At 33.4% G+C, this 12967-nt stretch overlaps 1 protein-coding gene across 5 annotated transcripts in view; it reads right to left on the reverse strand.

The window, feature by feature from the left end:
- Nucleotides 1–1895: 1895 nt before the first annotated feature.
- MARCHF7 (membrane associated ring-CH-type finger 7) overlaps nucleotides 1896–12967 on the reverse strand; it is a 46814-nt gene continuing 35742 nt past the window's right edge. For 4 of the 5 annotated variants that reach the window (XM_043994955.1, XM_043994957.1, XM_043994953.1 and 1 more), the window contains 4 exons: nucleotides 10903–11012; nucleotides 8131–8244; nucleotides 5280–5328; nucleotides 1896–2745 (listed from right to left, as the gene is read on the reverse strand). In XM_043994955.1, coding sequence (XP_043850890.1) covers nucleotides 2687–2745; nucleotides 5280–5328; nucleotides 8131–8244; nucleotides 10903–11012 — 332 coding nt within the window. In that variant the 3' untranslated portion in view covers nucleotides 1896–2686. The remainder of the gene's footprint in view (nucleotides 2746–5279; nucleotides 5329–8130; nucleotides 8245–10902; nucleotides 11013–12967) is intronic. The other variant, XM_043994954.1, reaches the window with a different exon arrangement.

Raw genomic sequence — 12967 nt, forward strand, 5'->3', positions numbered from 1 at the left:
TTTGAAGCCAGATTTGAACTCAGGTTCTTTTGACTCCAGGGCCAGTGTTCCATCCATTGTGCCACCTACCTGCCCTCAAGTCAGGTGGCAACCTATTGATCCCCCCCAAATCAAAAAATCATACACCCACACCCACACCTCCTCCCCGGAAGGGACTCGAGAAATTTGTCTCGTCTAAGCCCCTCAATTAATACATTTGTTTTTGTTGTTCAGTTATGTTTGACCTCATTTAGCGATTTCTTGTCGAAGATACTGGCATGGTTTGCCATTTTCTCCTCCAGCTCATTTTTACAGAAATGTCAAGTTATGTATAAGGAAATTCTGAGGTCCAAAGTACAGACATTTAAAATGGCACTAAAAATCAAACTGAGGTTCTTTTAACTGAAAGTTCAACACTTTCCATGTAGCATTATCTTTTACCAATACTATACCTGTTTGTTTAATATAATCCTATCCCTCTGCAGAATGTATAGTAAAGACTTTTTCTTTATTCCCAGGATTAGTATATAAGTACTTAAGTGAATTTGTTGCATTTAACTGAAATCAATGACACCATTTTTGAAAAAAAAAAAAAAAAACAAAACAGCAATAATAACATTTTTTGATACCAGGAACAAAAATAGGGCTAAATAAAAATATTAAATGGAAAGGGTTTTTAACTTTATTTTTTACTATTTCAATGTTTCCTATTTCTATACATTTAATGGTTCAAAAACACTCTGAAAAGAGATCTATAGGCTTCAAAAGAATACCAAAGGGGTTCATAACATTTAAAAAAAAATCCAAAACCCTTTCTGTATGGAGTCCAAGCTATAAGTCCATTGGAAAGACCCTCACAGAATTTTACAACTAATGCGCAGGGATATAGCTGAAAAACTGGAGAATTCTCCAGATGTTACCTGAAACCCTAAAAGGTTTTTTTTTGCTTAACATATATTTATGCTTTACTATACACAGTAACTGTGCTCCACTACAACATAGGAAAGCAAGAGTATTTCAATATTCTTAATGTGAAATAAGGGTGTAGAGATCAACCACTGTTCCTGCTTTCTCCCCTACTCTGGGGGGGGGGGGAGGGAGGAATGGAAGTAGGAAAGAGAAAAATTCTTTACTAAAAAACTGAAGAGAAAATGAAAGCATTCTTGGGGTAACAAGACTTTAGCCATTAAAAATGGTATCCTTAAGTAAACACTGTATACTTACTTGCAGGGCAGACAAAATAAAGGCAAGCAAGAGATAAGCAACTCAAGTTGTCTTGAAAAATAGACATCAAAATTGAATAAAATTAAATCCCCTTTGAAATGTTTTCTGAACATTAATTAATGAAAAATAGTTCTAGGCCACAGTGTAACTGTGGAAATACTCCGTTTATCTTTGGAAGAAAAGATGTTATTTTAAACCAACACCATGATTCAGGTGTGGGTGAACTGACAATGCATTCTTAGGGAGTGGTTTTTTGGCAGACACTGTCTTAACCATTAGCCTACCAACTGTATAATACAATTATATGAATAACCTTAATTCAGCCCTTCCCTCCCATGCAGAGATACACATCATTGGCATGGAAATGTTACCTGAGAGTCTCTTGGAAAAAAATAGTTTTGCAGAAACAGTACTTGAATATCGATACATGGTGTCCCTAAAGTCTTAGTGTGGCTTTAAGTTATTAAAGCTTAATGTCAAAGTTAATTTATATTAAATTATATTCAAGATAGGCCTATACTAGGAACCAAAATTAATAGGTACAAGAATTCCTTTTCTTTTAAAGTAACATAAAGAAACATTAGATACACGAAGTCTGAAAGCAAAAACCAAAACAAAACAAAACCCCCCCCCAAATATCAAGTATATATACATTACGTTTATTTGTAAAGAAATGACAAGACTAAAAAACACATTGATAACCAGTGTTTTAATTGTGAATGTGGGATCTAAAAAACTTTAATTAACAGCTTAATTAAGATTGCAATAATTTTGGTAAGTTGCGTTTCTGCAAAGAATTCTGAAATAAAAATTTAGACTTGTACATTCCTGAATGGAATACTTGCATACCACATATATCAAATACAGTCTGATTTTCAAATCAATAATTCCATCATTTAAACATTTAAGTCCTTGTAATCTTTTATTGCTGTTTAAGTGAATTAAAAGTTCAAATTTGTTTTAGAAACCTAATACTACAGTTTTTCAGAAAGTTCCACTTGTTTCCTTTAAAAAAAAAACAACCAAAAAACACTGGAATAGATTATCAAAATGAGACTGCAACTTAAGGAAGTTTAAACAGAAAAATACCATCCTGCATTGTTTCCAAAGTCAGCCCCTCCCTCCCATCTTCAAAAGTATCCAGTCTCTTTACTAACAAGGGATAAAATTGAAATTGAGTAATCTTCCATAAATACAATCTGACTACAGTAATCAGAACACAAAATGAGGGGAGGGGAATTAAATACTTGAAACAAAGCTAATACTTTCCCACTCACCTCAAGGGAAAATCAATATGGAACTCGCCAGTTTGTGAACATATTTTCACTGGCCATGTTTCAGATCATAGCAAGTGTAATTTGAAGCCAGCAACATTTGAAATAAAAGTAGTAATATTCAATGTATTTTTTATAAGCATCCCCCCCCCAAAAAATTAATGGTTATTTTATATCAATTGTTTGCAGCTCATTCGGCTCACATGATGTTAGGCCATGTCAAATGCTCTGTTGTGGTCTCCATCTTCTTCAGATTCATCCTCAGAGGCTGTTAAAAGAACAATAACAGAATCAAAACATGACCAAGATATAAAATGGTCACCACAGAGAACAATGTCTGAAAAAAATATCTGAATTTCAGATCACAATGTGGTGAAAAATGCTAAATGAAGTTGAGGGATATCATCTTAAGAGACTCAACACACAATTTAACCTATTACAACTATCAGGAAAAAGCACCTCACAAGAATAGAGTGTGAAGACAGGGGCAATTTATTAATTTATGAACACTCGCAAATTTAAAGTCAATGAAGCTGTCACTTTGCAATGTAATGCCAACAGGTTTATTTGTTTTATTTATTTAAAATGATCAGTTAAGTTCAGTATAGACACAGCCTGGGTTAAAATGTCTTTTGTTTAAAAAGACATGATCCTTTGTTGAAACTATTTTATTCCACTTGTTTCTATTTCATTGACAGAAAGTTGAGCACCTAAAATTCACTATGTGATTTTAGCAAGAACAAGACAATCACCATGATCACAGACTATAGAAGTTACATAAGGATGCCCTAGGATTTCTTTAGGAAGTTGAATGAATCAACCATGAAGGAGTTAGTTAGAAAAGCCTGAGTTTTAATTATAACCCTGACACTAATTAGCTGTGTGACCACAGTGAAAAAGCCACCTTTTCCAAGGTCAGTTTCCTTATTTACAAATGGAATATTTACACCACTTACCTAACAGTTGTTGTGATGGAAAGTGCACTGCAAATCTTAAAGCAGTATTGATTATTCTTAAAGTCTGTAAATTGGACTATTCATGATTTGTGTGTGTGTGTGTGTGTGTGTGTGGAGAAGAGTATTGCCAATTACAAACAACTTCCCAATTTTCATGGGGGAAAAAAATCCATAGTATTGTAGTTAAAAGAGCAATCTTTTTTAAAGAATATCCAGTCAAAATTAAAACCATTTAAACATGTTAAGGGATGTAGGAGATTGTATCCAACATTTAAGAATTCTAATGGACTATAAAGGACTATAGTATTTGTTTCTAGAGTTTATTCATCCTTGATAGAGTATGATATTCCTTTCAAAGATAAATTAAATTAAAAAAAAATCTAAATGAAATAATCTAGATTCACATTATATCCCCTCCCTCTCCCACAAAAAATTTATAACTTTAAGTGTGCCAGTCCCAATGGGACTATCTTTTGTGGCTCTAAACTGAAACGGAAATGACTTTTTATGGATATAAGTAATATGTAGTTACTAAGGGGCAGCTAGGTGGCGTAGTGGACAAAGCACTAGCCCTGGATTTAGGAGGACCTGAGTTCAAATCTGACCTCAGACACTTGACACTTACTAGCTATGTGACCCTGGGCAAGTCACTTAACCCCAACTGCCTCATCAAAAAAAAAAAAAATGTAGTTACTAATATGATCAACTCCATAAGGAAGGAAAATTCTATGTTTACCCATCTTTAGAAACACTTTTTCTCACTCTAATTCTTAAAGGAAGTTAAACTATAACAAGCAAATCAAATTTCTATTTTTATAGAAATGCTATAAGATTTTTCTTTATAACTCTTCCCTTTATTCTCTATTGCTTTTAAAGTGGATGAATTTGGTGACTACTTATTTTTTTTTAATTGCAAAATGGCAGATACTAACTGAAAATGTATTAAAGGAGTCTGGGGACAAATAAAACAAAAACTATCAGCCCAAACAGCCAACCAGGATCAAAAACACATACAGCACAGTACATTATGTTCTTTTTCACAAAAACTCACTAGTTACTGAATTTAAGAGTTAGTCACTCCCAAACTTGAAGCTCTTACTCATCCCAATAAACTATTCTATATAACTATTACAACATTTTCCTTAAGGTTGTTAAAAGTGTAATTTAAAAAATGTATAAAATATTGCCAATTCTTAAAAATAGGAATAAGCTGATAAAATTTGGTTAATTAAGTCTAAGAATTACAAAGCATTCCCTAGAGAAAAAGATGCTCTGCTATGTACAACATGCATAATCCAGATGTAACTTGAGTAGAAGTGAAAAGGAGATAAATCATCTAAACAACAAGGTGGTGGTGGTGACTTTGGATTTGTTTTGAGGGAGAGCAGAAGGATACATGGAAAAACAGGGTTCAAAGATACATTTGACACTTTCATATAAATGATAAATTACTATCTGAAGGCTTATACATTATCTTAAAATGCTTTCACATATTTTAAAATGTAATTATATAAATTTAAGAAAGGTTTGATAAAAAAAAAAACACCATTTATCACTTATATTGCTTTAGTCCCACTTAAAGAGCTGAAACTGATCAGTTCAAGGTTTCAACTGACCTTTAATATCACTTCCCCCCAGTTAAAAAAAGTTCTCTCAAAAATTCAGTTTTTCTGAATCGCTATCCCCTCCCCCCAAAACTCCTTTTGTTATCAACAGGGCTATAAGCCAGTCAAAATGACAGTACAGCACATGCCTTCAAAAAAGAGGAACACCAGCAGCTTTTGTTCAGTGGGTTTAATTGGCAATAATAAATTCAACAAGTCTGGGGAGGGGAAATGTCACCTACTTTCAAGATCTTCCATATGTGCCTGAAGAGTTCTTGCAAGGTTAATAAACTAGAAACAATGCAGAAAGAAATACAGTAGTTTAAATGTTGTATATGGATCTACAGAATAAGTATAGGTGGTTTATTTTACACAAAGTTAAATATCATTTTAAGCCCTTAAAATCTAGCTACTTGGGTTTTCTCTTTAATCAATTAAAACACATTTAAGGGCAGCTGAAATATGTGCATGTATATATGCATGCTATTAGCAATAATCTACTTCTTCAGGAAACGTTTTACTTAACATTAGTTGCTGCTTTGTTAAAAGGAAACATGGCCATGACAATCCCTTGAAGAACAGAAATTATTTTCATCCAACAGTACTCATTTTTGCACTGAAGCAAATTACCTGAGAAGATATTTCAATTTTGAAAATTCTATAACCTGGGGATTAAGTGATCAATTTAGAGCTAATATGCAAAAAGACAACTGGGATTCACGTCAGAAATAAAAACAAAACCTCATGAACCACTACTTTTCTGTCTAAATTTGATGTAGTTGGGGCAGCTAGGTGGCACAGTGGATAGAGCACTGGCCCTGGAGTCAGGAGGACCTGAGTTCAAATCCGGCCTCAGATACTTGACACTTACTGTGTGACCCTAGGCAAGTCATTTAATCCCAATTGCCTCACTAAAAATAAATAAGTAAGTAAATAAATAAATAAATAGATTTGATGTAGTGGCCTAAGAAAATTTAGGTTTCAAATTCAATTCTATTGGCTTTGAAAAACCTTCATAATTACATTTATGTACTTAGTAAGTCAAATACTGTTCTGTTATCAGTTTTGTTTAAGGAAGAAAATCTATTTTATAATTTGGTCAGATTAGAGGAGTTCACAAATTCCATGATTTCTAAAGAACATGTAGTCAGGAAATTTTCATTCCTTTTCTGTGGTATCTTAATTTCTTAGTATTGCTATTCTCTTTTATTCACCAACAGATGGTATAATAACAAATGCTGACATAAATGAAGAACTTATGTACGTAAAATGATCCTATAATTTTCATAGACAAGTACTAAATTCCTTCGATGAAAGAAATGCTTTTTTTCCCCCACTTTGATTTAATAGGATAAGTGCTGAACTTCATTTACCTGAAAGTTTCCAAAATCAATATAAAATATATACATTATAGCCTATATCAGGGAACCTTCCTAGTTCTATGTAACAAGGAATAGTCAAATGTAAAATAAATCATTCAGGCACTACATGAGCATTTTGGCAAATATATTTCAAAATACTGATACTGTCTAGTAACAAAACCTAAAAGCTAAACAAAATAAAGAAATCCTTAATAGTGGCGTGTAATTACAGAAAAAAGATCAGAGACCAAGACTTACTTTAGTATGATGGTGAATAAAGTATCATCTATGATAAGTACTTGCTGGGATAATCATACAAGCAGTTTTTAAGGGCTTACAGAATGCAATTCAAGTGCCCAGTAAAGATTAGATAGTACCTAACATCAGAGTTAACAGTGTAATTTGGAAGCATAAAGACTTAGTAGATATAAAGGCCTTATATTTGCAAAAACTTCTAAAAGGCAGAACTTGATGAAACCACACCATTCATTACTTCACACACAAAACCAAACCCAAACCAAAAAAAAAAAAAAAAAAAAAAAAAAAAAAAAAAAAAAAAGTCTAACCTAGCACTACAAGGCTAATTGCAGCAAAAGTTGAAAGTGAACCTTTGGGGCAGCTAGGTGGCGCAGTGGATAGAGTATTGGCCCTGGATTCAGGAGGACCTGAGTTCAAATCCAGCCTCAGACACTTGACACTTAACTAGCTGTGTGACCTTGGGCAAGTCACTTAACCCCAACTGCCTCACCCAATAAATAAATAAATAAACGAAAGTGAAGCTTTAAAAATATTAAACTAGCTAAGAATTTATATTAAAAAAAGTTTAAAAAAGTATCAGGCACATAAGCTCAAAGCCTGAAAAGAAATATTACATTGGGTTCTAAATGAAAATCAATATTGAAAAGTTTTTGCTAAGTTAAAAAATAAATTCACTTCACTAGAATTTTTGCTAGTAATTTTACTACAGTGTATCTCTAAATTATTGTCATAAGACTTTTCCACCTGCATGATGTAAAATAGGGAAAGGGATACTGAATATTGGGGGGGATGCTGACTTAAAAGTGAATGGAGAGGGGCGGCTAGGTGGCGCAGTGGATAAAGCACCGGCCCTGGAGTCAGGAGTACCTGAGTTCAAATCCGGCCTCAGACACTTAACACTCACTAGCTGTGTGACCCTGGGCAAGTCACTTAACCCCAATTGCCTCACTAAAAAAAAAAAAAAAAAGTGAATGGAGAGATGGTATTTTTCATTTATCTTCAAAGACTAATAAAAAACTAAGCACTGAGAAACTCAGAACTTAGAATGATCTAATCTAAACCTTTTTCAAAACAACTGTTTTGCAATAGCAACAAAATCCACCTAAAACAAAAGATGAAAATGTTTCAATAAAAATAGCAACTTTATTTGAAAAATTTTCCTACACTGGAGTTGATTTCTAGCATGACCAAATAACTTCTTGTTTATTTTCAATTAAAACAGAAATAAGCTGATTAAAAATACTTTGTGAAGTTTCTAGATTTCAGAGTTACAGTTTGGATTTCTATGCTATAATAACTTTGTTATACAATAGCCTCTCTTGAAATAGTAAAGGTCTTAAAATCTTAAGTGTCTCTACTTTTGAGGTTTTGACCAGTTCCCCTAAAATAATCTATATATTTATCAATTATTTATTTCCCAAAGCTAAACTACTGACTCAGCCTGCTCTCCCATCCCCACCTCAGTATCACTTACTCGGACACGTGTGCTAGCTTCACTTGCAGTTCCCAGCATATCAGAAAAGCTTTGTTCACATAAATGCAGCAAGACAACCAGGTACAGACCCGAGCTGATAAACTCATACTCTGCCTTTAATAGAGAGGAAAAAATACAAGAGAAAAAAAATGAGAAAAGTAGAATTAAGATTTGGATATACAGAGATTCAGTTCTTTGGTGAATAGAAGAAAAACACTCATACAGATTAGGTAGACTAGGAGGTAACAAAACAAACTTTTTTTTAATATTCAGAATGGCCCTCTCATTCAAAACACTATGCCATCTGTTGTGTGTGGATAGATGCTTATTTAGGCACGTTAAAAGAAAAAAATTGCCAACTTTTTTAGGAATAATTGATGAAGCTCTTAAAAGATAACCTCATTTTATGATTAGCTTTCTTCGATAATTTATTTAAAAAGGACTTTTAAATCATGTAAAAATGGTACAGAATCTTAATTTCTTTCCTATAAATCTCAGAATATTTAAAGAACCTATTCCACAAATTTCTATTCATGTTCCCTTAGCTACAACAAACTCACATAATAACTAAAAAGGGAATTAGATATTAAAACTTTCCATAATGTAAAAACTTACATGTCTTTCCTAAAAAGTTGGAATGGCAGTAGTGGACTACAACTTTGATAGGCAGTATAGTCTTAAATCATAATTGTAATGTTAAAATCTATCTGGCTTTTGCTGTATTTGGGGCCAGTTAACGTACCTGAGATATAAACTGCATTTTTAGCAAAAGCTTTAGCAGTCTTCTAACAGGTTATCTAAGAAATCATTAATCACTTCTTTAATTCTTGAAGTTAGTTATCCTTTTAATATTAATCACTAATCTAGGAAGAATTCGTCTCTACTGACAAAGAAAAAAATAAGCTCATTTCAGATAAGGAAAGAAATTCTATTTATATACATTTTAAACATCTTACATATCATGGATTATGATAAGATAATGAAGAAGTTACCACATCACTAAAATCAATAATTCATATATCCCAAGCAAATCAAGGCCAGGAAGATGGGCAACTGATTATTACAAATAATTCCTGGCATTTAACAATTCCTTTAGTAAGACTACTGGAGTAATTTGGAGAGCTATAGCTTTCTCATTCTATCAGGAATGATTTAAAGGGCCCAAAAGCTCCAGATTAAACTTTTAGAATAGAAAGTCAGAAGAGAATGTCTCGGGGCATCTAGGTGGCGCAGTGGATAGAGCACTGGCCCTGGAGTCAGGAGTACCTGAGTTTAAAGCCAGCCTCAGACACTTAACACTTACTAGCTGTGTGACCTTGGGCAAGTCACTTAACCCCAATTGCCCCACCAAAAAAAAAAGAAGAGAATATCTCCACTCAAAAGCTAAAGTTGGAATGCGTCATCAATGACCAAGTCTATTCCTATAATTCTATTCAACCTACATTTTCTGAAGCAAAAGGCTTTCTTTTCTCTTCATACTTTCTTCCTTGCTTTGAAAAGAACAAGTATGAGGGGGCAGCTAGGTGGCACAGTGGATAAAGCCCCGGCCCTGGATTCAGGAGTACCTGAGTTCAAATCCGGCCTTGGACACTTGACACTTACTAGCTGTGTGACCCTGGGCAAGTCACTTAACCCCCATTGCCCCGCAAACAAAACAAAACAAAACAAAGAAAAAAACCACAAAACAAAACAAAATGAAAAGAACAAGTATGACTGCCCAAATGGGCTCTTGGGATATTATGATAATTCCTCACTATTAGTACAGTTCATCAGATAATACTTTTCTGCCAAAATAGGCTTTATTTTCATTAGAACAAAGGGTTAAATCAAACAGGGACAGCAAGCAGCAGAAAAAAGTTGGAGGAAATCACATCTCTGCTACTCCCTTTCTCCTTATTTGTCTCCTGTGAACCCATTAGTGCTAATACTAACCTACGAAATGCCTTACAACGGAGAAACTACCATAACACAAAAATGGATGACTCATGTAACAAATAAAAAAAATTTTTTTAAAGGTACCTAATTACTAATGAACTGACTTGACTAGGGAGCTATGTGTGGGATAGCTCTTTTGGGCATTTTAGATTCTAATGAGAAATGCTAGAATATTCAACTATGTTGTATCAAAATATCATAGTCCTGTCCTTAATCAAAAATAAACTTTGATTTTAATCTTTATTCTTGATCATTTAAGTATGTAAGAATGTCCTAAAAAAAAGGTATATTGTTCTACTCTCTTCTTGAGGTTTTGGAGAGAAACCAAAGTGGTTTGCCACCAAATTTCTAACCAAACATGGCAATTTCCATTTGTACAGGAAAAGAATAGTGCTTGAAATTGGTTAATACCCATTCACAACAGGCAGCTAGAATCAGAACAATCCTGGGGAAAGAAACCCCCCCCCCCCCAAAAACCAATAGCACGACTAATTTTGGGAAACTTTTTCAAATAAATTTGGCAAAAACGTTATAGGATAAGAATTTTTATGTCACAAAATTCCATTAGGTAGATTTTAAGCCTCAGAAATACAAAATTAATGACGTGACTAGTTTTTTTATCTTTTACTTTAAAAAAAGTTAAGGATAAAGGCAGAAGAGAAAAGGTAGAAAATAAGTTCTGAACTAAGAACTCCTAAAATGATGAAAAACACACAATTTAGAGAGAAGTACATTTTTTTAAATGCCAGGATCCTGACCCTGACCAAATCGATTTCCTCAAAAGTTGTCCTCTAAGCAGAGAACAGACACTTACCAAATTAGGCAAAATATACTAACTTGTTCATTTGCATGAGCCCTATGAAGTTCATGAATATCAAAATCCTCTAGGTTAAGCTGTAATTTTTCTTTACATAGCTCACAGGTGGTTACAGCTTCTAATGATGAACCTAGTAGAAATAAAATTGAGAGTCAAAACGATTTGCACCCTCATCCCAAACTATCTTTAAATTTACATCGTTAACATATCAAGCTTATTCATGAAAATATCAATTTTCAAAGCAGTAAAATAAACATTTCTTTGAATATAGCAATAGGTAATTTTCAATATGGTTGCCAACCAACTCCTACTGGTTTGATATGCAAGTGGCTTGCTCATGCTTTGCTTTTTCCCCAGACACCTCTGCAAAAGAATGGCATTTACACTGTCTTCCTTGACATGGCAACATGAAAACAATGAGAAAAAGTCTGTTCTAATGACAATGTCATAAACAGTAAGAGACACACCCTATTCAAGTGTCCGTGGCGTGTAAATACCTAGCAATTTTTAGAGGCTAAGCACTTGCTTCATTTTCCACTAATCCAACTACTTTAAGAATATAGAAAGCAGTCGCCACTGTCTGACTCAGAGCAGCATTTCCTTACCCCAAAATACCCTTAACCTTTGCTCACTTTTAGATTTCAGGCTCCAAATGACTAATAGTAATGCTGAATCAACCATACCATCATGGTTACTCTTAAAGCACTACAAAGCTAAAGGCAGTTTTCAATTTGAGAACATAAATATAGAAAGGCAGGAATAACTTGTGATAACACCATCAGTATTGTCAAGTAAAGAACTAAGATGAATAATCAGAGACCGGGAACACCTAAAAACAAGTTGTAATTAGTCTATTTCACTTGGTTTTCACCATATGTCTAATGAAGGACTCAAACTCAGATTCATCTTAAATTGAAATCACCTTGTCATAGATTTAGAGCACGAAAGGACCTCAGATCATCCATTCATTTTACCTCATCTAGAGAAGAAGTAACTGAGGCCCAGAAAGACTTTTAACTGATATGCCCAAGGTCATAGAGTAGTTCAACAATCTTTCCACTGCAGCACATTTCTCCCCAGAAGCTTTGTTGATCTTTACATTACCCTTTTATTAAAACTTATTTGCTTATATGGAAAATCTTTATCTAGCAAACAAGAACATAATGACCCACAGAATTTATAACTGAATAGGACCTTAAATGTCACCTAACCTTAATTTTGCAGATTTATCTGAAGCCCAGAGAGTTTAATTGATTTATCCAAGAAAAATGAAATCAGTTTGTGGCAAAGACTGGAACCTCAATCTTCTGACTAGAATTTACAATGCTTTGACAACTGAAGCATACTTCTATATGTTTGAGTTCAAGTGTTAAGCAAACTAGACAGGGCTGCTAAAAATTATGTGAAATGATTAAATTTCTGAAGGCAAATAAAGTCATCTAAATAAACAGCATTAAACAAAAACTTATTACAAAACAAAATTAACAATGCTTAATTAAATTCACTGAATTCATTGTTCAAGTAGTTTTTTATTTTTCAAAATTAATGTACTTAGAACAGTTAAGAAAGTAATAGTAAAAAAAATAATAGTCTAGCAATTATTAAGTAGAAGTCAGCATTATCAGTATTAGATTCACCCTGAAATTTAGATCCCATTTTCCCAGGTAAAATGTCATAAAAGCTAAAGATTCTCAGTCCAGTCTATAAAAGCATATAGGAAAAGATAACTGTCTTTGCTTTACAAAATTTAAGGTATTATAAATAAGTTACTTTTTTAAAGCATTATATATAGGCCAGTGAGTTAGGAGGGTCATTAACACTAATACTTTAGTCAATCTTAAAGTGCAGGTACACTTGAATCATTCTTAATCCATTTTTATAGCTACTTGAATAAATGTGACAACAGACAACATTACTTTAGCTAAGTGCTTTACAAGGAAAGTGAAAGATAAAATTTCAACTAGGAACACTGGTATTAGGTGCCGATAACAAAGGTTATCAAATTTTGTTTTCTTTTTTTAAAGTAAATGCAGAGAGATGGTAACAATCTGTTTAGACATTCACTCGAATGCTTTTAGTTAATAA

This window comes from Dromiciops gliroides, chromosome 3 (assembly GCF_019393635.1).
Source record: "Dromiciops gliroides isolate mDroGli1 chromosome 3, mDroGli1.pri, whole genome shotgun sequence".
In the NCBI taxonomy this organism is placed as follows: Eukaryota; Metazoa; Chordata; class Mammalia; order Microbiotheria; family Microbiotheriidae; genus Dromiciops; species Dromiciops gliroides.